At 31.6% G+C, this 12,589-nt stretch overlaps 1 protein-coding gene across 26 annotated transcripts in view; it reads left to right on the top strand.

Moving 5' to 3' along the window:
- LOC145258350 (cGMP-dependent 3',5'-cyclic phosphodiesterase-like) overlaps window positions 1-12,589 on the top strand; it is an 889,144-nt gene that overhangs the window by 739,172 nt on the left and 137,383 nt on the right. For 7 of the 26 annotated variants that reach the window (XM_080116598.1, XM_080116582.1, XM_080116560.1 and 4 more), the window contains one exon: window positions 8,635-8,658. The exons of 18 other annotated variants lie outside the window; for them this stretch is intronic. In XM_080116598.1, coding sequence (XP_079972724.1) covers window positions 8,635-8,658 — 24 coding nt within the window. Of the gene's footprint in view, window positions 1-8,634; window positions 8,659-10,078; window positions 10,115-12,589 lie in introns of all 26 variants that reach the window. One more of the 26 variants, XM_080116597.1, reaches the window with a different exon arrangement.

Raw genomic sequence — 12,589 nt, 5'->3', positions numbered from 1 at the left:
GTCTCAAATATTTTGGCAAAAAGTGGGAGGAGGCTAATGGAGCGATAATTTAATGGGTCAGTTCTTTCACTAGAATTCTTGAATACTGGTACCACAGAAGCAGTTTTCCAACAGCCCGGAAAGCAAGATTCATTAAGGCATTTGTTGTAGAGTTTGGAGAGAACTGGAGCTACTTCGGCTGAGCACTTTTTTAATAGCACAGCTAGGATGAGATCGGGTCCACATGCCTTTGAAGCGTCAAAGTTTTTTATGATAGCATGCACCTGAGCAGGGGTGATTTTCAGATCGTCTAGCGTGGCATCTGTCCGCATAGGAAATTCAGGTAGTGGGTGGTTGGAAGGGTCCAGTGTGGAGTTTGAGGCAAACCGACTGGCAAGCATGTTAGCCTTTTCGGTTGCTGAGCAAACAAACTCGTGATTGTTGGTTAGTGGGGGAATTGTTGCTTGCCCATTATTTACTACACTGTTGTAGATTTTCCAGAAGTCACGAGTTCCTAGTTTTTGTGCTTCGATGCGTTTTTTAGTGGTTTCCGTAAATTCTCTCTTAGCTGTCGCTATTTCTTTCTTAACGTTACTTCTAGCTTCTATATACTTCTGTCTGTTTGAACTGGACTTATGTCGGTTAAATCTGTGGTATGTATGCTGCCTTTGAGCAATGGCAGTTGCGCAAGTCGAAGTAAACCATTGGGGGAGTGGGGCTTGCTATAAAATTTCCGCATGGGAAAATGCACTTCGATTGCAGTTTTAAACCATTCAGTGGTCTCGTTTGCACACTGTTCAGCAGGAAGAGAAAAAATATTTCCCCATGGGGCATCTCTGATTAGATCTCTAATGACTTCCGAGTCAGCCTTTTTATAATATCTCGTTTTGAGCACTGGCTCTTCAGTTTTGGGTCTAGAGTTTAGGGCGATTTCAACCATTATCACTGCATGATCAGCGTTCCCAAGTGGGCTGTCGGCATTCATTATACAATCATCAGGAACTTTGGTCAAAAACAGATCTAAAAGTGATGCGTGTTGTTCTTCCTGGTCAGGGAAACGGGTTTGTTGAATTGTCGAGCTACAGCGACGAATATCGATGATAGTCAATCTTTCCTGGTGGTAAATTGAGATGGGATGGTTTGTGTTGACAGCATGCTGGTGATGTAAGGGTAAAGATTGATTAAAAAGCACTTTGGAATTCAACAAAAAAAAAAACGAATTCGATGCTAAATATTTTTTTAATAAATGAAAACTGAAGTAGAAGTATTCGATCTTTTTATTCTTAACACAGATCACCAGCATACTCACTATAAAAAAGTCTAGACATTAATAGTGATGAGATGATTTCTCCATTTTTCTCCATTCCAACGCAATTACCGATTTTGTTTAAAATTTCCAGTTCTCTTAAAATTTGCAAGTATTTGATTAGATTCATTGCTTTTTTTTTTTTCATTTTGAAATTACAGTAAAATCCCAGTGTAATTTCCACATATTTTTGCAAATGAGAAGATACGCTTATGAGGTGGAGCATATATTACACGAATAGATCTAAATATTTTTCTCATGTTTTCCTTGTAATTGAATAAAAATTGAGACTAAAGATTTGTTTATTTTAAAACAGTTGATTTTTCTTAGTTCGTCGTTTGTATACAAAATACTATTTAAATTTTTTCATAAACAATTAAAATAATCAACGATTGGTATGGAAAATAAAAATAATATGGTGTAGCAACAGAATACTGAAAGCCCCCTCCCTTGTAAAGAATAAACTGCAATTCATTAAATCTTAACCTTTTCTATTCGTTAAATTATAGTCGCTCTTTCTATCCCCTTAAATATGTTTGCAGTTTCTATCCACTTAAATATCATGATTGCCCTCTCACTGCTCCTTAATATTATGTTTGCCCTCTCGACCCCCCTTTAAATATCATGTTTGCCCTCTCGACCTCCCCCCGCCTGGAATATCATGTTTGCCGTTTGGATCTCCTTGAATATGATGTTTGCCGTTTGGATCTCCTTGAATATGATGTTTGCCGTTTGGATCTCCTTGAATATGATGTTTGCCGTTTGGATCTCCTTGAATATGATGTTTGCCGTTTGGATCTCCTTGAATATGATGTTTGCCGTTTGGATCTCCTTGAATATGATGTTTGCCGTTTGGATCTCCTTGAATATGATGTTTGCCGTTTGGATCTCCTTGAATATGATGTTTGCCGTTTGGATCTCCTTGAATATGATGTTTGCCGTTTGGATCTCCTTGAATATGATGTTTGCCGTTTGGATCTCCTTGAATATGATGTTTGCCGTTTGGATCTCCTTGAATATGATGTTTGCCGTTTGGATCTCCTTGAATATGATGTTTGCCGTTTGGATCTCCTTGAATATGATGTTTGCCGTTTGGATCTCCTTGAATATGATGTTTGCCGTTTGGATCTCCTTGAATATGATGTTTGCCATTTGGATCTCCTTGAATATGATGTTTGCCGTTTGGATCTCCTTGAATATGATGTTTGCCGTTTGGATCTCCTTGAATATGATGTTTGCCGTTTGGATCTCCTTGAATATGATGTTTGCCGTTTGGATCTCCTTGAATATGATGTTTGCCGTTTGGATCTCCTTGAATATGATGTTTGCCGTTTGGATCTCCTTGAATATGATGTTTGCCGTTTGGATCTCCTTGAATATGATGTTTGCCGTTTGGATCTCCTTGAATATGATGTTTGCCGTTTGGATCTCCTTGAATATGATGTTTGCCGTTTGGATCTCCTTGAATATGATGTTTGCCGTTTGGATCTCCTTGAATATGATGTTTGCCGTTTGGATCTCCTTGAATATGATGTTTGCCGTTTGGATCTCCTTGAATATGATGTTTGCCGTTTGGATCTCCTTGAATATGATGTTTGCCGTTTGGATCTCCTTGAATATGATGTTTGCCGTTTGGATCTCCTTGAATATGATGTTTGCCGTTTGGATCTCCTTGAATATGATGTTTGCCGTTTGGATCTCCTTGAATATGATGTTTGCCGTTTGGATCTCCTTGAATATGATGTTTGCCGTTTGGATCTCCTTGAATATGATGTTTGCCGTTTGGATCTCCTTGAATATGATGTTTGCCGTTTGGATCTCCTTGAATATGATGTTTGCCGTTTGGATCTCCTTGAATATGATGTTTGCCGTTTGGATCTCCTTGAATATGATGTTTGCCGTTTGGATCTCCTTGAATATGATGTTTGCCGTTTGGATCTCCTTGAATATGATGTTTGCCGTTTGGATCTCCTTAAACAAATATGTTAAAATCGGTTCTGAACATATTTCTAAAATGTTTTTTTTCTATTGCTTCATAATTATAATTGGTTTAATGTTAACATTGTCTTCACCTCTTCTATTATCCTTTCTGTTAACATTAACTATTATTAACAATATAGGCATTCTGAACAGCTTTTTAACAATCAACACTATTTGTGCTATCACTGAAACTAAATTTAATAGCACAAGATACTTTATTTGCCCATAATTTCTCATTTAAAAAAAAAAAAAAAAAATTGAGTTTTGAGTAGCTTTAGTTCTGCTTACAATGCGATAAGTGTCATTCTTTTTTTCATGTTTACTTCTAAACGCAAATCACTTTGTTTTCATAATTACGGTGCTGTTTAGTTGCTATTTTCCAAATATAAATGAATTTTTTTCTTAGTTTATTTGTGTATTTTTCATGAGTCCAAATTGAAACAGATACTGAGAAAAAAATAACTTTCTAATTAATGTTTATTGACCAGCTAAATTAAATCGCTCGTCATGTAATCAAGAATTTATTCGGATGGAATTTATTAATTTGTGGAACAATTTGATTTTGTCACCGTTCGTCTACACAATTCTGTCAGTGCATAGAATCTTGGCTGTGACGCGACCTTTTTACACACAAGTCCATGGGACTATATTTTTGTCTATTCATTCACGTGGACATTAAACAGGCCTGAACATTATAGAAAATCAATATAAAAGGCATGATGCGCCAAAAACAAATCAGTCTCTACAACGTTTCCGCAAAGTTCCAGACAGGGTTTCCGCAAGTTGTTTCGTTGCTACTTGTAATTATCACACGTGTTGGACTGTTGGACTCTGTCTAAAAAGTCATAAAAACTAGTGCACCGCTAAGAATACCAAGTTCAAACTGCAATTCTTTGCCAATGAAGCTCACGCAAATAACAAAGAACGTATATTTTTCAGCAGAAAACGCTTTCCTGATATACCTTCATTCGCAGTGTTTCTCCATAAAATGTTAACAAATTTCTCAGTCGCGAAAGATTTCCTCAGTCATGAATGATTTCCAGTCTTTGCTTATAATTGCACAAACATTTTTTTCACTTGGATTATAATTCTGGACTTTCGTCAGATAAAAATGCACTTTCCCCTGCTTTATTCAAGGACTTCAATCTTTTGATTTCATGCTCATGGGAGATCCTGAACATACAGGATTAACTACAAATTACGCATCTCCCATATATAAAAAATAAACTACTTCAGGTAGAATAAAATTTCTTATGAGTTAAAAAAAAAAATAAAATCAAAACATTTTCCCTTATACATTGACTTTAGCGGTCATCAATTGTTGTTTAAATACGCAATACTTCAAAATATATTAACTTTTATGGCATCATGGAGGCAGCAAGAAACTTTTCCCTACAAACTTCAGTAAATTAGCGGCACACGCACCGCACAATCGGGCCTCCTTTCAAAGGTAAATGATTACATTTGAAAGTAACAAAACTAATGCTAATAAAAATGTAAACGAAACTTTTTTTTTTTTTTTTTTGCATTAATTACAAATAAAGCAACTTTAAATTTTTATTTTATTTTACCTTCAATTCTGTAAATACAGATGTATGTGTGCGTGCGTAAGGCCTATACCAACAATACTTTGGATAATGTCATGATAATCTTCCAAAATATTGATAATTGTACAAAAATATTCTCATGTTCGCTTAATGAAATATAAAAAGCATAATTAGGCAAATAAGACTAAAAAAAAAACAAAGGGAATTTTTTTACTGTCCCTACTTACGTATAACCGTATAAAAAAAGCAATGATGCAAAACCTGCGATACAATGATACAATAATACTTTCTGAATTGTTTGACCACTTGAATCACAATCATTGCTGCTATTCTGCTTTAATTTCATTTGAAAAGTTCATAAACTGTTATATACGAGGGACTTTCTAAAAGTAATGTCTCCTATTCTTTATTCTGTTGAATGGCTCTGAAGGGATTACAAACTGCATTGTTATGATGATTGAACTTATGTATCTATGACCTGAAAGTTTCATCTCTATTGTGGATATTGATGATGTAAGACTGTAGGAAAGCAACTTGTCATAGACGTGCGTCAGAAGCAGAGATGTGTGATTGACTTCCTAGCAAAACTGCATTGAGAATGGTGGTTATTATGTATGAGGTGCCTTCAATAAGTTTCCAGACATTTTTGTACAGACATTTAAAATTGTTGTAGATTCTTGAAAATTCAGTGTTATTGCTATACATCTTGTGAGATGACTGACATTTTTTGCAAGGCTAGAGTTTATTATATATTACAGTTAGATAGACGAATGCAAACAAATTTTTTTTAACTTAATCTCGGAACTAAAGTATATTTTAACATTGTTTTTTGTTATTTAAATAAAGTTTTAGGGAAAAATGTTGATTTACTCACATTTTGTATAATAGATAAAATTGGGATTATTTGATCTTTTTTTTTTTTTTTTATAAAAATAGAACACTAGTAAAAAGGATAGTTTGACTTCATTTTTTTTTTTCTGTTAATAATTGTCCAATAAAGAGAAGTCCTAATTCCAGTTCACTTAAAAAAAAAAAAAAATAAAGGGGGGGGGGACATTAAAAGAAAAGTAAAGACATTCTTAATTAGGAATTCAATTAGTGTAGAGTTTAGCACTACAAATCCCAATTTGAGTCCAGTTTTGCTCAAAAATTAAAAATGATATTGAATGTTAAAACTAACTCCACTTAAATAGCAAATAAGGTTTTTGCTTAAAAATACTGTTTTAAAGGTTTGTTTCACAGAAATTTATTTTTAAAGTCAGAAAAAAAAAATTGATCGACCATAGTCGGTAATTTAAAGGCTCCTTTTTTATGACTACTTCATCACTTTGCGCACTGGCTCTGTTATTTGCATATGTGTCATGCGACTGCTGCTGCTACAGGTGCTAGCAGCTCTATTACAAAAAGACGTAATTACTGAATAAATTGTTTTTTTAATTCATTATATAAAGCACAGTTGTTTGTGTGCACAGCTAAAAGTCCAAAGCTACTAACTGAAGATCCAGAAAGTTTATATTTTCTTGATCAGCGTTGCCCTAGATTTGTTTAAGCTTTAAACAAAAAAATCTGAGGGGTAAATTGCTCCTGATTTTGTTAGAGGCGGGTGTAGGTTTTTTTTGTTTGTTTTTTTTCCGCTCAGTTTCCTAATGTTATCTTTTAATTTCGAAAGACATTGCCGATTTATTCAAGACACGAAATGACAGCAATTTTTTATATTTAAAATTTTGTATTATATTTATCAGCATTGCTTGATGAGTTTATAGTGAGGTAACGGTTGCTTAATCTTCAACAGCTCCCTTTCTGAACAGGCACTGCGTGATGAGTATAGTTAAGCAAGGGTTGCCTAATCCTTAACTGCCCTTCCGTTTCTGAATACGAAAGTATGATTTCAATAGTTCTCTGGAGGTATGTCAGTAATTTATATCTTATGGCAAATAATCAATAGAGCAGGCGTGTTTAAACATAGACTTGCTTAGGATAAAGAAGTTTAGTCTTTCTTGTAAAATATTTTAAGGTACTTCACATTTTCAAGGAAACTAATAATAATACACTACTAGCAGGACCCGTGGAAATTCTAAGGAATGGAATATATTTAATCAAATGATTTAATGAAGCTGATATTTTTCTCAATAGCACAAAAAAGTAGCTTTTTGAACAGAAAAAATAACATAGCAAATAGGAGTTAAACATTTCTATAAAATAGATTCCATTGTATTTTAAATATAGAACTGACCCAAATAAGATAAATTAATAAGTACTAATACTCAGAAAGTAATATTGTGCTATATAGTTCAATACAAATATCACATTGTAAGAGACCATCTTTAATTTACTCCTTCAGTCCAATACTTCTTGACAGACATTATTTATTTTCTCTCAGTTTCTTTTGAATGTTCCCTTTTTTTTTTTTAGCGTAACATTTCACTGACTTTCTTTGAAGAACCGCTGCATGTCGAAATTACTAGTTTTTCTTACGATATTGCAACAATGATCATAGGATATTCGAAAACGAGGCTACATCAATGGAAGGTCACTCAAATTCTTGTCCATTTTGGTAGATTGGCTTTTTTATATCCAAATTTCACAAATTTTGCCTTTTTTTTTTTTTTTTTTTTTTTTAAGCAGTTAGGCCTTCAAAAATAGTCTTTTGCAAATCTTAACATAGGAACTAAGGAAGGGGTCAGCAGAATATTATATAGAATTAGTCTTAGAAAGTAGTAGTATATCTTACAAAAGTGCTCAATACAATAGATATAGCAAGTGTTCTTGTTCGTTCGTCCGAAGTCGAAGATGACCATAAGATCAGTGAGTAAATGTAGTGTTTTTGTGCTTCCGGAGATGACTTGTAAGGCCAATCCGGGCATAGAAGGCTCTCCCACAAGTTGGACAGGTGTTGTGGGGACAGAGCTTGTTGCTCTGGCTTTGCAGGTTGCACGCTTTGATATATACCTAAATATAGCAAGTATATTGAATCAAAAATGCCTAATAGATAGAACTGGTAGTAAGCCAAAAGTTCTCGATATCCTAGATAGAGGAAGTGTTTAAACACAGCTTTGCCTGAAAAAAAAATCACTACTGTTTGTTATGATGTTGTATACGAGACAAAGGACATGGTGATGCCTGGAAACCATAAAAATGATATAGCCTCATATATGGTGTTGAATAAATTAGTTAATCCAAAATGTTCAATATCCTAAATAGAGCAGGTATGATTAAGTATCTCGTTGTCTGAGAAAAACAGCATCACTGTGCTCTGTTAAAGTATTCAAGGAAAGCTGCATGGTGTTGTTGCTGAGGAGTCATCATTGTAATATTACAGTATTAAGTTTGATAGATGGTATAAAGTAATTTAAAAGAGCTCGATATACTAGATAATGCAGGAGTGTTGAAACACAGCATTGTTCAGGAGAAAGAACTTTTCTGCCTTTTTGTTATGTTGTACACTAGACAATGAACATGCTGTTGTCTGAGATGCAAAACAACATAACTGTTTTATTTTATACAAGAAGCAATAATTGGCGTTACTCGGCAGTCATAATATTAGAATTACAATTTTTGTAAGTGTTATTCTGTGTTTGTGTTTTCCTCTAAAAAGCAAACTACATAAGATTTTTTTCATCCAGTTTCTTCATTCATTTTTTCTAATTTTTAAAAATAAAATTTTGCATTTCTCGTTTAGCGTTTTTCAGTGTTTTTTTTTTCTTTCTTCTGTGTTCAGTGTTTGCTTTTATTATCAATTTTAAGTGCAGTTTTTTTTTTTTTGTTTCGTTTTTTGTGTGCGTTTTTTTGTTTCTTTTTGTAATTATTTCGTTCTTTTTACAGTTGGAATGTAAGAAAAGACTTGAGGTATTCATTGATTTTTTTTTCATTGATATTTTATTCATTTACATATTTTTTGATTCATTGTTCATTTCATTGTTCTATTTAAATATTTTTCGTCATTTCATTGTTCATTGACATATTTTTGTTCATTTACATATTTTTAGTTACTTGTTCATTAGGTATCTCCAAACCATTGTGTAAAATGTCACCATTGTACACATTAACAGCAACGTCATCAATTTGTGTTTACTATAGTCTGGGTCACTTTCTGTGGAACCGTATTGGCGCTACAATGAATGAATAAAATTTTTACAATAAAAAATGGATAAAATCAATATACCTTTTGTAAGAGATTTTTATTAACGAACTACAGATGAGAAAATTAAGTTTAATGTCTTTTGTTGACACTTATGTATCTGAAGATAATGTTGCTTACAGGCCTCCGTACTTTAAAAAAAAAAAAAGACGCAAAGATTTTTTTATTATTGGAAACCTGCTATAAAAAAATCTTTGTTTAAGCTTCATATTGCGTAATATTTGAATTTAATATAATTTAAAGCTTTTTAGAAATAATTATTTTTTAGAATTGTTTTTGTTGTGATTTAAATTACAGAGAAAAAAAATTTATCAATTAAAATCTTTTAATATAATATTGATTTAATGTCCAATTTTAATTACACCTTTAAGGTAAGTGAAATAAATAACGGGATATATATATATATATTACTATTCTATTTGATCTTTTCAGCTTTCAAAAAAGTTGACATTTTTATCTATCTACATTTATTTTGCTTAGTTTTCGTAACATGAAACACCTAAAAATATATTTCCTCTAATATATTTAGCAATACTTTTATTACGTAAGTTTATTTCATAATGAATAAATATAAAAAATTTCAGGAAAATATGACGATTTAATTTTTAATTTTTTTTTTTATTTATTTATTTTATTATTTTTTTTTTTTGCTCGATTTTTAAAACCTTGGCATGTCTACAGCTTACAAAACCGTCACTACATAGAAACGTTGTTTTTTTTTTTAAGCGTCGATAATGTAAACACGATTTTTGTCGCGCATTTTCATTATTTTTGTATGCTGTCAAAAATGTTAGTTTATTTAAAGCTTCTTTTTAAATGGTAAAAGGTAGGATGATATTAAATTAGTTACATCGTCTTACATACAGAAGGCGGGTAAAACTGGGGAGCGCGTTGGAGGTACCTATTGTTCATTTACACATTTTTAGTTCATTTCCTTGTTCTATTTATATATTTTTGTCATTTTTAGTTCGTTTACACATTTTTGTTTTATTTATTTTTGATTTCATTGTTCATTTACATAATTTCTGTTCATGGTTCAATTATATATTTTCTGGTTATTGTTCTTTTACATACTTTTTGTTCATTTCATTGTTCATTCATTTTTTCCCTCTTTTTTTTTTATTCCAGTCGTATTTTTACTTTAACGTTATTGTTTTAGATTTGGTAAGTGTCAGGGATTAACAATTGTAAGATTACAGTATTACTTTTGTAACCGATACTAACTCTTTTTGTACTAGCTTTTTTTATCTTCATATTATTGGCAAATAGGGTATGGGGAACAAGAGATTAACTAGTACCATTTGTTCTATTCGACATTGTCCGTGATCAAAAATAGTAAGATTACAGTATTACTTTTAGTAAGTAGTATCTATAATTTTGGTAGTTTACTTCATTCATCAACATCAATTATCTTCATATCGTGAAATGAGGAATTCACTTTTTTTTCTCGTTGACGGTGTTTATAATCAATAATTATAAGATTATATTATTTTTGGTAAGAGGTAGTAAATCTCTTCAGACTACTGGAGGGATAGGATAAGAAATTATGAATTTATCGGAATCATTTGTTCGATTCAGCATTGAGAATAAAATGTAATATTGGTAAGTTTTGGTAAGTGGCATATATTAACTCTTTAAAAAAAAAAACATTGTTTTTATCAATATAATTTTCTTCCTATTGTGAAATAGGGGAGGGAAAGAAATTATGAATTTATCGGAACCATTTATTCTACTTATGGTAGACTAGGATAAAAAAAAAAGTGTAAGATTACAATATTACGTTTAGCAATTGATCTATTAAATCTCCTAGGTCTATTATCTTATTGTGAAATAGGGGTTGGGCTAAATCAGAAATTGACTAGAGCCATTTGTTCTCGACAGGATCAATAATCATTACTAACTGTATATCTCTTGATAGTTTGATTTTAATCGTATTTTCGGCAGCGCCATAAAGGCCTCTTTACTAAAATTACAATATATTTGATGAGTGAGGACGTAGATAACGGTAAGTTTTGTTATATTCGGTGTTTCTCTTCATATTGTGACTTTAACTATACTTTTCACAATGCTGTGAAGGCCTCTTTACTAACATTACAGTATTATATTTATTAACGTTGGCAAAGTACAGAAACTTTCGTTCTGTTGTCCTCCTCATTAACATGACAGTATAATATTTGGTGAGTGAGACGGAAGGAGGGCAAGCAAGACAAGGTTAAAGAAACAATTATTCTACTAAATAATAATGTGATTTTAATAAAAGTAGTAGTTATAAAATTGTCACTATTAACATTACTGTATTACATTTGGGGAGTAACAGAATCTTTTATTCTGTTTTGGAGTTGTTGGGAGTAATAAATGGAAATTATAGTATTAGATTTAAATCTCTTTGAACTATATTCATGATCAACATCATTGTTCTTCATATTATTCTGTAATCGTGGAGGGGGGCTGAATTACCCAGGATCAACAATATCATTTTTTTTTTTCTGGGGTGTTTATCGAGTAATAATTAAAACATTATAGTATTACATTGAAATTGGATAGCTCCAGTAAATAAAATACATTATTTTCATAGTAATCTAAAAGGGTTAATTATGTTAGAGTAAGAGTGTTTGCATGTAGCATTGCTTGGGAGAAAAACTTTTCTGTTTATTATGATGTTGCATATTAGAAAAAGAATGGTGTTGTTTGGGAACCAAAATAAGAATAATGTCATATTATATATGGCAAGGAGAATAAGTTAGCAAAGTGATTGATATCCTAAATAAAGCAGGTATGTTTACACACTGCATTGCTAGGTTTTAAAAACGTAACTTTTATTTTATACAAAAAGTAATCGGCATTACCAGGGAGTTATAATATTAATATTATAATATTAGATTTGTGAAGTGTAAATGTTAGTATGTGTTTCTACCTAAAAGTCAGAAACAACATATGATACCGTTTCGGACACGACCTAAGATAAAGGCTTATGATTTTTCCTTTTTCTTTCATTTTTCCTTCAAATTTTTCAATAAAAATTCCTAATTTTTTTTTTTTAATATTTCATTACTTTCATTTTTTTTCATTCAATCATTTCTTTCATTCATTTAATTTATATATATATATATATATATATATATATTTATTTTTTTACAATCAAATTTTTCATGGTTTAAATGATTTGTTTCAGTTTTTCGTTCATTTTCCGTTCATTTTTTCGCTATTTCATTCATAGTATTCCATCAAGTGTTCAGTTTGTGTTCATTTGTTCAGTTTTTTTTTTATTCGCACTATTGACTCAATCTCTTTGGCCTATTGACTTCACCCAAATTATGTATCTTGATACGTTGAAGTAGAGGATGAGGAGAAATTAGAAATTGAATGGGGCTGTTTTTTCTACTGTTATAATTCATATTTAAATAAAGGAACATCACTCTACTACTTCTAAAGAAAGTTGGAGAACACGTTAATCAAAGCATATGGTTATTATAAACAATGACAATAACTCTTTATCATCAAAATTAAGACAAATTTATTTTTGCTTAGATTTGCTGATATGAAAGGAAACTTCAATTTTTAAAAACTGTAATTCTATATTAATTAGGGATATTTCTTTGCATAATTTAGTCTAGCAAAACCTCAAAAATGGTTTTAAAG

The sequence above is a fragment of the Euprymna scolopes genome, chromosome 3 (genome assembly GCF_053919585.1).
Source record: "Euprymna scolopes isolate OS-2025 chromosome 3, ASM5391958v1, whole genome shotgun sequence".
Lineage (NCBI taxonomy): Eukaryota > Metazoa > Mollusca > Cephalopoda > Sepiida > Sepiolidae > Euprymna > Euprymna scolopes.
This window is presented reverse-complemented; position numbering and strand designations above follow the sequence as displayed.